At 37.7% G+C, this 12,381-nt stretch overlaps 1 protein-coding gene across 7 annotated transcripts in view; it reads left to right on the plus strand.

Moving 5' to 3' along the window:
- CDKAL1 (CDKAL1 threonylcarbamoyladenosine tRNA methylthiotransferase) overlaps positions 1–12,381 on the plus strand; it is a 689,286-nt gene that overhangs the window by 571,644 nt on the left and 105,261 nt on the right. For all 7 annotated transcript variants that reach the window (XM_077143630.1, XM_077143634.1, XM_077143633.1 and 4 more), the window contains one exon: positions 6,205–6,267. In XM_077143630.1, the coding sequence (XP_076999745.1) occupies positions 6,205–6,267 (63 nt within the window). The remainder of the gene's footprint in view (positions 1–6,204; positions 6,268–12,381) is intronic.

Below are 12,381 nucleotides of genomic sequence, written 5' to 3' on the forward strand. Positions count from 1 at the left end.
TTTAAATAGTGCACATGCCTGGATCCCACCAATTAAATTAAAGTCACTGGGGGGTTGGGGAGGGGGCCATTGGTATATTTGAAAGGCTCCCCAATAATTCTAACCTACAACCAAGGTTGAGAACCACTAACCTATACCAACTCCTTCATTTTTTTATATGTGAAATCCAGAGCAGTTACCTGGCCCAAAGTCAGACAGTTATCATTTACTAGGATTTTTAAACCTCGGTTGTCTTCTCAGATCTTTTTTGCCTCTTTAACTCTATATACTCCCTATGCAATTCCCTCTCCTGCTTTAAATTATACCCATATACCCATGGTTCCCAAATCTATGGCCCATATCTCTATTCCCAGCACCATACCCTTGTATCTAACTTCCTTCTAATTATCTCTCCAAAACTTATTACATACCAGCCTGAATTCCTTACACTTCAAGTGGACTTCTCCTCCCTGGCCCCTAACCCCCCACACCTGTTTCTCATTCGAGATTCCTTCTGTCAGTGGAGGGATCTTCTCCCGCTGCTGTAACCTGTGCGGTCTTCCTGTCCTTCCCGCTCTATCCTCCTATCTAATCAGTTGTCAGATGCTGTCCATCCTGCCTCCTGCCCATTTCTCAAAGCCATTCCATCTTGCCTCCTTGCCCCTGGCAAGGCTGTAGTCAAATATCCTGAGCCATTGCAGCAGCCTCTCATGCAATCTTTGGCCTCCAGCCTCAGCCCCACAATTCCACTTTTAAAACCATTAGGAAGCTTTCTCTTTCAAGCACAGAGTTGCTCATTGGTCACTTTATTTCTTGCATCATGTGCTCAAATCATTTAGCTTTTTCTTCTGTTTAACAAAACTGCCTCTTTTTTTTCTCTATCCATGTGCTACTTCCTTATAGTTTATAAACTACATAATCCCCTCTGTAGAATCTGTTCTTCTATTCCTGTTTTTATAAAAAATTGAAAATAATATTTTCCCTCTTCAACTAAATGCTGTCACATTCCAGATTGAAATTACTAGGCCCAGCATTACCCACACCCTGACACTGGTACCCGTCCCTGCAGGAAGTATAACAGAAGATGCCAAGGTAAACATCAGACCTACCCCACTGTCCTGTCATGTGCTTGGCAGTTAACACTTCCCTTACCTCTGAGGTTTCCTGGCTACTTTAGTTCATCTCCCTCACTGACATCCCTCACTGCTTCGTTGTCATTCTCTCAGTTCCTGACTGGTCTCAGTTCCTGACCAGGGACCCATTTTGACACTTAGTCATTTGTTGTATTCATCTTGAATCTCTTGGCTGTTTTCAGCCCTTTTTCCTACCAAATGTCTGTTCCTGGCTTCTAACAACTGACCAATTCTTTTTTTGTCAGAAAGCAATGTTTATTATAGCTCCCTTATTTTAAGATTCAGAATGGTGATGAGTATACATAAGCCCTGAAATTTGAAGGGATTAAAAAATTACCCAAAACATAATTGACCAGTTCTTGATCTCTAGCCTTTACTATCTGGAATTTTACCTCAGTCTTTCTTAGAATTTCCTTCTTTTTGGGGGGGGGGGGGGGGGGGGGGGGGCGGGGAAGACCATAACCCTCCTAGCTGCCCCCCACCCTTGGCTCCCACAGACTGTCATTGCTTCTTATCTCAAATGCCCCTGCATGACAGAGTTCAGCTATTCAGAACCTGATTATCCAGTTTGTGGGTTGTTCTGGCTGTTTATTATGTTTTCACTTTTACCTTTCTGCCACTACCTGCCAGTTGATGGTTTAACGACTTCTTAGGTTCTTTAACAGAAAGGAGACAGGAAAAAAATTAGTAGGTTGAAACTCAGTCCTGCTCATTTGGCCTCTTACCAGCAAGTATGATAGAGGCGTGCTGAAGAACTTGAGTTTTATTGTATTATATATACCTTAAAAACACCTAAATTTCTGAAAGTCTGTGGGCTTTTTCATTGTTGGGATTCCATATGCAGAATTGAAGTCCATAGTCTGATTACATCTTTACTTTACAACAACGTAATTTTATTTCAGAAATCTTTAGTCTAATTGGCACAGAAAGTATTGAATAGTTTGGGGGATGGGGAAAAGTTAAACAAATGGATATTGCTAAAATTTATTTGATTTTATAACCTGACTTTCAAAGTACAGGTTGTCATCGCAAAATCTCTTTCAGATCTGACCTCTGTTGTATACCTTTGATACACATTGAATTGATTGCATTGTCTGACAACCTTAGCTGTCCAGAATGCTCCCTTGGGGGCTTTAGTTTTGTTTGGTTTTATTTGAAAGGGAGTTTAAATAGGAGTGTAAGTAAAAAGAGTCATCAGTGTTTTCTGGACTCAGAGATGAATACAGAGAAATCCCAAAGCAAATTATAAAGTGCCTTTAGGATGGAACTCTATGGAGCTTCATCTTTTCCAGAACCTAGCAGTTGTACCAAACTTACAGGTAGCATTCACCTCATCTTTTAAACCTGACGATAGCCCACAAAGTCATCAAGAATCAGTGTGTGGGGCAGGCCACGGTGGCTCAACAGGCAAGAATGCTCACCTGCCATGCCAGAGGACCCGGGTTCGATTCCCGGCACCTGCCCATGTAAAAAAAGAAAAAGAATCAGTGTGTGGTTATTTTTCAATATCCTTGATATAAATGATGAAGGTAACTTGAAGGTGCCTCGTGTGGTTCTGGGAGAGATGTTTGTCGTACTCAATGTACCTTGGCCACCCTTATTACAAGTTCATCACACAACTTGTTTAACATGTTTACTTTTTTAAACACTTGAAGGATTAACAGGTGGTTGCATGACTGAGATGTTTGTTTTAACAGGCTAAAAAGCGGGAGGTAATTTAGACACACATTATGATGCAATAGGAAAATACCTGATTATTCCATTTTTGGCTCAGCTTTTAGTTTCAGTTAAAACTGCTGATAACAAGGCTCAACAAGTTCCTGACATTGCCTGTGTATGAGAACCTGGTTCACTAGCAATAATGGCCATGTTTTAGTAACATATGAAACGTACTTGGCTTTAGAGCTAGAACTTAGTAAAGGATCTCTTCCCAGAGCTTCTATCAATGGTTACGAGGTAAGTACAGAAGGCTCTGAAAGCCCCATGTCTCAAGTGGTTTCAGCAAGCTCTAGAAATCCAGTTGTAATATTCTCTGTCTGTACATAGAATGTACTGAAGGTAAAATCCAAAAAGCAAGACAGTTCATTCTCACTTTTACCTAGTATTCTCATCCCGATATGTGAGAATAAAGGTTACGGCTGGTCTTGACCTGGCTCTATGGAGTGGGATGAAGGGGCAAAGAATTTTGTTGGATTATTAGTTGTTCATATGGGATGGAGTACTACCACTGGAAGTAGACATGGTCAGAAATAGAAGTTCTAGATCAGGAATCGTCAAACTTTTTCGGTAAAGGGCTAGATAGTAAATATTTTAGCCTTTGTGGGCCAAATGACCTGTTAGAACAAGGATGTCATAATCATCCTTGCTGTTGCAGCATGAAAGCAGTCATAAATGATACATAAATGAATGAACGTGGCTGTGTTTCAGTACAACTTTATTTACAAGACTAGGCAGTGGGCTGGATTTGGCCCATGGGCCTTAGTTTGCAACCCCTGTTCTCAGTCCCAGAAGATACCACCATCGGGCTGGCGATATGACTCTGACCTTGCAGGAAAAGGAGCACTGGACCAATGCATATAACCTTCAATATAAATAACCCAGACTTCCCAGACCTTTTCTCACTGGCTTCTTTGAGGGCTAATCTAAATAGTGTTATTTATTTACTACTTAGATACTCTACTTCCTTCCCTTGATGATTTGAGGTAGCTTATAATAAAGCATATGAAAGTTTTTAACTATCTAAATAGAAATATAAAATCAAAACCCACATAAAAAAGTCAGGCTAAATAACCTCTGAATGTTTTTTATCCACTTGTTAGCTCTGATGACCCAACCATTTCCGGGACTGATGAATCCATGGGACATCCCCCAAATTAAAAACTTAACATGTTGGCTATTTTATCTTCTCTAGCATGATTTCCTTCCAAAAAAAAATTTCCCCCAATGTTTTATATTAAGTCTCCTACCAAAGGAAGTGTTAGTGTCCATCATTTTTCTTCTGATTGAAGTATAAGCCAAGAACTGTTGGGCTAAGTGGGTGTATGGGAAGGAAAGAGAATATTATGAGTTAATGAAAACTTTGGCGGGCAAGTGACCTGTCCAAAACAGATTTCTAGGCTTACAAAGCTAACCTTTCATTAGCCAAAGAAACTGTTTCCAGTCATCTGAAGGATGCATCTTCTCCCTGGGCAAAAAGGAGTTTAATTACTTTAGTTAGATGGTCAGAAGCATCGCTCAGAGGTGGTCAGAGGAGGTGGGAATTTAGAATGCAGGGAGGGATGACTTTTAATGTGTTTCAGTAAGTGGAAATAAGGCCAAGTGATTTGAAGTATCCACACTTGGAATTTTGGCTCCAAAAATAGTTCTGAAGTAGGGAAACTGCTCTATGGTAAAACTGAGTGTATACAAAGGACTTTAATATAAGGTACTAATTAATATCAGATCTGACAGCTTAGCCAAGTAGTTGCAGAAAATCATTTAGAATCCAGACAGGGGGGTCTGCTTAGTTCTCTGGCATTGGGAGGTATGATGGGACATGCTCATGGGGACACTAGAGTTTAAAGGCAGGAAACACTTCCTGAGGAAACATGGATACCAGGCAAGGATTCATTTACAAGTAACGATAGAGAAAGCTTGGTCACTGGTAGTTGGAATAACAACCTCAGAGTACAGCCAGAAGAAGGGCTTTGTCAGTATTAAGGACAAGTAGGGTGCTTACATGGCAGGATTTTAAGGTGTGGTAGTGAGCTAACTCTGCTGTTAAAATATGAGAAATTCTGTAGTCAGTGGCAGCTAGGAAATGTTTGGTAACCATTTTTCAAACATGTGATCTGTTCTTTAGAGTTTAAAATGTTCTAACCTTGAAATGGAACAGAGAAATTCTTAAAAATTTCCCACTTAAGAAGCAGGTATCCCTTTTCAGGGATCAGTTCACTCTTGATGCATCGCAAACTAGTACGGAACAGTGTTTGCAGGAGGGGGCAGTTTAGCAATATCTATCAATATAATAAATGTGTATACTATTTGCTCTATCAACTGTACTTCCATAATTTAGCAGTAAAAAATACTCTCAAGCTAGCAAGGATTATTTTTATAGTAAAAAATGAAATGAATTGCAGATAAAAATTCAAAGCTCTAAAGTTTTTGAATTTCAGAATTCTGTATACAGGATTTTGGCCCTTTGGCAAGGATTCACAGTAAAGTGGGGGGGAAGCAAACTGTAGGACAATATATAGAGAATGACCCCCTTTTTTGAAAGCAATTATCATTAATTGTATGCGTGTGTGTGTATATATGTATATATGCATAAAATATCTGAAACTATATACAAACTGTTCTTAGTGGTTTTAGGGGGCAGGCAGATCACAGCGGATGAGAAACAAAGCTTCTTATAGTTGGTTAAAATACTAGGGGACGGGGTGCATAGTGGGATTTGAATAGGGCCAGGGTTGAGCTTGAGAAGAACACCATGTTAGACGTGAAAGAGGCTTCTCTTTTCATAACTACATGTGTAATCTAGGTGTCATCATTACGAGTATTAATAGTTTATATATGCCTGTGTAGCTCAGACATACCCATTTATTCCTTAATTCCACAAATCCTTATCGATTGCCTTGTGTGTGACACACCATGCCAGGCACCAGGCTCAGCTGTGACAGAGGGTGACCAGGACACTGAGGCAGCTGCGTTGTTTAGATGGACCCAAGGCAGTGCCCAATGCAGGGTAATGGCCATAGGTGTGACAGTGAAATAAAAAATGTCCTCAATGGCTGTTGAGTTTTCTTTCTTTTCATAGTTTTTCCTACATTTTTAGTCTGAGTTATGTTTATTTAAATGGAGTTTTTGATGATGATTGTATCTTGATGTAACATCCTAGGCATAAGTTGCCTGCCTGCTTCCTGACCACCCCCAACATACCATCAAGTAGCTTTGGTTTCTAATTGCATCCACGTGTCCCAGATTGACTCCCCAGCCCCTCAGCTTTCACAAAGAAAGAATCTCTAGATAAACAACATTTTAATGCACACACACGCACATACATATGTATATTTTTGCCACCTGTCCACTGAAATGTTTGCTTTTTTCTCCACAGAAAAAACAGAGAACAAAAGATCTTTCTCGGGTGTTTCATTCTTATAATCCATATGACCACAAGGTAAGAGAAGCATGTTGTTAGTGTGTTGGGTAGTACAAGTGTTTCTGATTAGATAAGATGATTTTTACCAGTATCTGGTGATTTTTGAAGTATACTTAACTAATTACACTTATATTTCAATTTTAGGTGACTATTTACATTTTCAACTCTTTAACCCTTTAAAAAATAATAGAAAATTTGCATTTCTGAACTAAAATAGTCATGCACATTAAAGTCTAGTTACAGTTTTTCTTCAATGAAAATGGTCTAAAATTGAGTGTGATCATGATTGCGTAACTAGGTGATTATACGGTAAGAGATTGATTGTATACTTTGGATGGCATATTTGGTATGTGACTATCTCAATAAGATCTTCAAATTCAAAAATAAATATGTGAACTGCAAAAAATAAATCTAGTTACATAATTGTCACTGAGATCTCTGAAAGAGACTGAAAATCTGGGCTTGGGGTATGTTTTGTGTTTGCTTGGCTTTTGTTTTTTTATCTCCAATCACTGTAATATATGAACTTGGCTTCTTGGAACAGTAGAAAGAGCTAACATATTGACTGCCAACTCTTGGTTTCCATTACTCCTGATGGAAAGTTGTTTTTCTCAATTAAAACCCTTACAAAAATCAGTGCATAACCCTTACATCCAGACTGTGCATTGCCAGGAATCTTCCTGCACAAAAGGAGATTAAATAGTATAATGACCTCCTTGTACTCATCCCACAATTTTATAAATTCATGGGCAATCTTGCGGCATCTGTACCCCATGCTCCCCACCCCCTGTATTTGAAGAATTCCCGTGCATATTTTCATTTCTAAGTATTTCACTGTGTACTTATAAAAGATAAGGGCTCTTAAAAATCACAGATTACTATTTTTGAGAAAATGCTTACCACCACATCTTCATGAGGAAGTGTGTTACAAGATTTCTGAGACTTATTCAAAAATTTTATGCCATTTAAGTTCCAGTAAATCTGTTAATTGGAGGTGATTTCAGTAGCAAATTTAAAAGTTGCAGAGTTGAAATGTTAATACAAACTTAAATCTTTATCTGTGAGTTTACAGGGTGACATGTGGTGGGGATTTTTAAACTAGTCAAAATAAGTAGTGTGAAAACTACTTTCCTCAGTTGAGAATACAGAGATGCCTGGATTCAGGAGGGAAGAATTGTGCCAGTTGTTCATAGAAGTTGAAAGAATTTGAATAGCTTCTAGCGTTTCTATAGTGACCAGTTGCCTTAAGCATCAGAAATCTGTAGAAGAGGTATTGTGTTCCATGCAGCCATGGCAACATACAGTACTAAAAATTATATCATTTCAAGTTAACATTTCTCAAGTTAAATCAAGCACTTTGCAGAATATAGCATTTTGTTTGAAAGCAATTGTGAGAGCCCATAGTGTCTTACAGTGCAATTGGAAGGTGCAGCTGCTAAGTAATGCAACAGCAAACAAGATGAGATGAGCTGGATTTCTGATGGAAATACTGCATTTTTTAGATGAACCATTTAATAAACATAACATAAATGCAACAGTAGATAAGTTAAACATTTAACCAAAAAAAGTGTGTTACAAAGAAAGAGCTAGCATTTGCCTGACTTGTCTAAATTTTGCCCACTTCTAACATTTTTGTATTCATAGTTTAGGGAAATTCCATTTTCTTTTATTAGAACTCTTAATGGAGTTTGGCCATCTGCAGCTTCTTCCAGCTTCCTCTTTATATCATTGGTGGCATTATATCAAAGTCACCTCAAATTATTTTGGCTTGCCTTGTGAAGACTTCATTCCACTACAAATTAGTCATCAGGCAATGTGGAATTGAATATAAGTGCTAGATAGAGTTCCTTTTGATCTTTAAGATCAGTAGTAAATTATTATAAGTAGCTAAACTGCTTGATGAGTGCCTTTTGAAGCTCCTGAGGTTTGGCCTGTTGGCATTCTTTTTTATTCTATATGTATGTTTTAAGGGAAAGGAAAAAGTTCCATCCTAGGTACCTCCTTGTCCCTTTTTAGCCTTCTCTCATTATTTCAAAGCTTCAGCCAGGCAAATCTAGCTGTGTTACTTTTAACCTAGCCTCTTGCTGAGCGCAGTATCCATGAAGATTAGAATCACAAAAGATTGAGTAATGTATACTGTTTTCACAAACTCAGGATGTTGCTTTTCACCCCCATAAATAAAATAATAGAAGGTTGTGTTTCAAGTTACTTTTTTTTTTTTAATCACCCGGTTATCATAAACACATTGGTTTCTTAGGCAGATAGATTTTAGTGTAAAATGTTTTACAAGATATAGTTAAAGTTGGTTTAAACATGTCAAGTTCAGTTGAATTTCTGGTGTGATCTTTAGGAAAATATATACCTATATCATGAGGAAAAACTTGTGTAAAATAAAATACAGGATATCTGGGATTTTCTGTAAAAAATAATTCAGGGAGGGTGGTATGCGGATTTTAGATTGGCTGTGTTTGTCCATGATTCTTGAAACTGAGTGATGTGTTTGTGGGAGCTCCTTATTCTATTTGGTTTATATTTCTATATGATTGACATTTTCTATCATAAAAAAAATGGGGAAAATAAATTATGGCCTGCTACTGGGAGTGAATGTTGTAGTATTCTTTTCCTCTCTAGTTAAATGCCTTTTATTGTTAATTTTTCCCTTGACATAAATTTATACCAAAGAAGGAATACTCAGCATTTCAGTGGCTTCCCTGTGCTGAGTAAATTGACAAATGCAAATCGTGTTCTAAAGTTGTCATAATTTCCTGGGATGTTCATCCCAAATTAGAGTGGGCCACTTAAATGATAGCCTTGCCTACCCAAAACTGTTAAAACAGTTGTAATTACAAAAGTTATTTAGTACAAGCGTTTTGTTCTCAGTGAGTCAGTTATATTTACTCTTCTCTCTCCTTTCTTCCCCCCACCCTGGATTGCTCCTGCCTGACCCAAGACACAGGAAAGTCACCAGGTTAAACAAACTTGTTGTTCAAGTGAGGCCAGGTGCATTTCTTAATCATACCCTAAAGCCATTGTTTAGGTGGTAAATGGTCAGTCGGTTTTCTCTTGAATACCATTGCAAAAAAGCAAATAAAGCTTATAGCAAAATTTGTACCCAGAATATGTTGTCAGGAAAATACCTTATTTATTTCATGCACTCTCAGAAATGTTGTTTGAGACTGAAAGAATTTTATTTTGGACAGTTCTCGCCACTTCCACATCCAGTTTTTAAAAATTATTTTCAGGAATTATTATTATAAACGAAGACTTGAATAAAAAGGTTTGATCAAAGTTAATTCCCATTATCTGCAAAAATAAGAGGGGGCATAAGTAAAAGCAATCCAGAGCAGGAGGTTATATTTTATGCATTATATGAATCTTTCCTCTGTTATTTTAAGAAACAAATAAACAAAGCTTGTAGTTTCTAAAAACACACCATACTGACTCCCAGGAAAGGTTATGGTGCCAGAGGCTTTCTAGGCTAACCTGGAGTTGAATTTTTCCTTTGGATAAACACAAGTTAGACTAGGCTATAATTAGACCAATTTTATTAAAACCATGCAAATTAGCATTGAGATGTGTCCTTGGCGTGAAGAAAATATTGCTATACATATAAAGGATGTCTGTTTTTTTTCTTTCTTTTTGTAAATTAGATTTTATCAGGATTATGTGTTCAGAGGGAAATCTGGGTTTATTAGCTGAACGCAGATGCTTAAAGTCTGCTATAGAAAGCTATTATAAAATATGAAATGCTTATAAGGAAAAAACTAGAAAATTCTGTTTAAATCTGTAGAGGTTTTTAACATCTGCAAAAGCAAATAAGTTCCTAAACAGAGTTAATCTGTATGAATTAATATATACTCCACAATTAAAAGTGAGTCTTTTTTTTTTTATTGTGACATATAACATATATACAAAAAAGACATAAATTTCAAAGTACATTTCAGCAAGTAATTATACAACAGATTTCAGTTTGGTATGGTTCTACAATCTGAGGATTTTCCTTTTAGCTGCTCCAAGACACTGGAGACTAAAAAGAAATATTAATGTAATCATTTAGCAGTCGCACTAATTTGCTAAATCATATCTTCTCGTTATAACTCCTCCTTCTCCTTTGATCCTTCTCCCAATCCATAGGGCTATTTGGGTTATGTCCATTCTAACTTGTTTCATGTTGAAAAGGCGGTGTCAACAATATGGAATGGTGGAATGGGGGTTGAAACTGATTGATATTCTTGGAGGAACTGGAACCCCTGGGTTTCAGGACTTACCTGGCCTGGGAACCATCTGAAGGTTTTAGGCTTCTGAAAAGTAAACTTAGTGTGTACAACTTCTGTAGAATTTCAGATAGAACCCTGGTTGTTCTTTAGGGTTAACTGGAATGATGTTGGTTGAGATTTGGCAAACCATGGCAATTAGCAATATCTAGTTGAAGCTTGCCAAAAATTAGCCTCCAGAATAACCTCTCAACTCTGTTTGAACTCTCTTAGCCACTGATACCTTGTTTTGTTGCATTTTTCCCCGTTTTGGTCAGGAAGGCATTGTTGGACCCCACTGTGCCAGGGCTGGGCTCATCCCTGGGACTCATGTACCCCATTGCCAGGGAGACACACCCTGTGTCGGGGGGAGGGTAATGACTTTACTTGCAGAATTGGGCTTGGAGAGAGAAAGGCCACATTTGATCAACAAAAGAGGTTTTCTGGAAGGAACTCTTGGGCCTAATTATAGGTAGGCTTAGCTCTTCCACTACAGAACTAAGTTTCATTAGAGTAAGCCTCAAGATCAAGGGCTTGGCCTATTAACTTGGGAGTCCCTAGTGTTTGAGAGAGTATCAGGGGGTTCCCAGGTGGAAATTTTAATAGTTTCATATTTTTTCTCTATTTTCTCAAGGGACTTTGCCCATATTTTTTAATTATCTGCCCAACATACTCTGAGATGTATAGTTATTGCCTTAATAGGTATCCAGAATTATATGCCCTTGTTCCCATACTGGGCTCCATGTGTTTGAGTTGTTTAAAGGAACTATCTAGAGAGGTTGAGTTGGATTGTGGGTTACAGAAAATTTAGGTTTGGGACAAAATTAACTTCTCTGCCTTTGGTTTCATACAATAGGTGAAGTTCTAAAACCACAGACACTGTCAGTCTTTTACCCGGAATTCTGATTTACCTTAGTTCCAACCAGATCAGCTTCATTCTTATCTCAAATTGAAGCCTAATGTCTTTTTGATTTCTTTAACAGTTGTTGCATGTCGCAATGATGACTTTCAGAGCTCCAGAACTCCAACTCTGAGTCTTAGGTATCACGCAGGTGCCCAGAGTTCCAGGAAAATACTAGGTCATACATGTAGTACAGCATTTCAGAATCTAGAAATAACACTTAAAGCTCAAGAATAAATGTGGCTGCTATAAGCACTTATAATCTCGGCCCCAATTTTCTTATAAGTATTCTCTAAAAGAGACTGTACGATATTTGTCCTTATGTTCCTGTCTTTTTTCACAACATAGTGTCTTCAAGGTCATTCACCTCATTGCTTGACTCACGACTTTGTTCTTTTCTATAGCTGTACAATATACCATCCTATGTATACACCACAGTCCCCCTTTCTGCTTCTCTGTCACTGTACCTTTGGCCACCCCCATCCATTGGGCACCGTGGATAATGTCCAAAATAAATAATCATGTCTCACAATATCCTCACTTAATTGTATAACTATCAACACTCTCGATTTTAGACACTTTCCATTGCTCCAAAGAGAAAAATACAGATAAACAAACCCTTACCAAAAAAAATCTGAAACTTCCCTTAACTGTTGTCCCTCCACCCCCAATTATTTACCCCTAATATTCCTGTGGTACTGATGATGTCTTCCTGTTAAATATAGTAGTCATACTCTTCTATTATTGACTCTTTGTACAAGATTCATACTTTTGAAGTACTTCATGCAAAAATGTATATTTATTGTGTTAATCGGTGAGATACATGGCTCTATACAACCCCTTTTAATCATATTCACCTTCAATATGGCAATATTATTAAAAGTTAGTCTTAACAGGTTTTCACTATTAGAGTTCTTGTATTTTGTGAAATAGACTTATTTTCTTTTAGTGACTGTTATTTTCATAATTTTTTCTACA

Source organism: Tamandua tetradactyla, chromosome 25 (genome assembly GCF_023851605.1).
Source record: "Tamandua tetradactyla isolate mTamTet1 chromosome 25, mTamTet1.pri, whole genome shotgun sequence".
Taxonomy (NCBI): domain Eukaryota; kingdom Metazoa; phylum Chordata; class Mammalia; order Pilosa; family Myrmecophagidae; genus Tamandua; species Tamandua tetradactyla.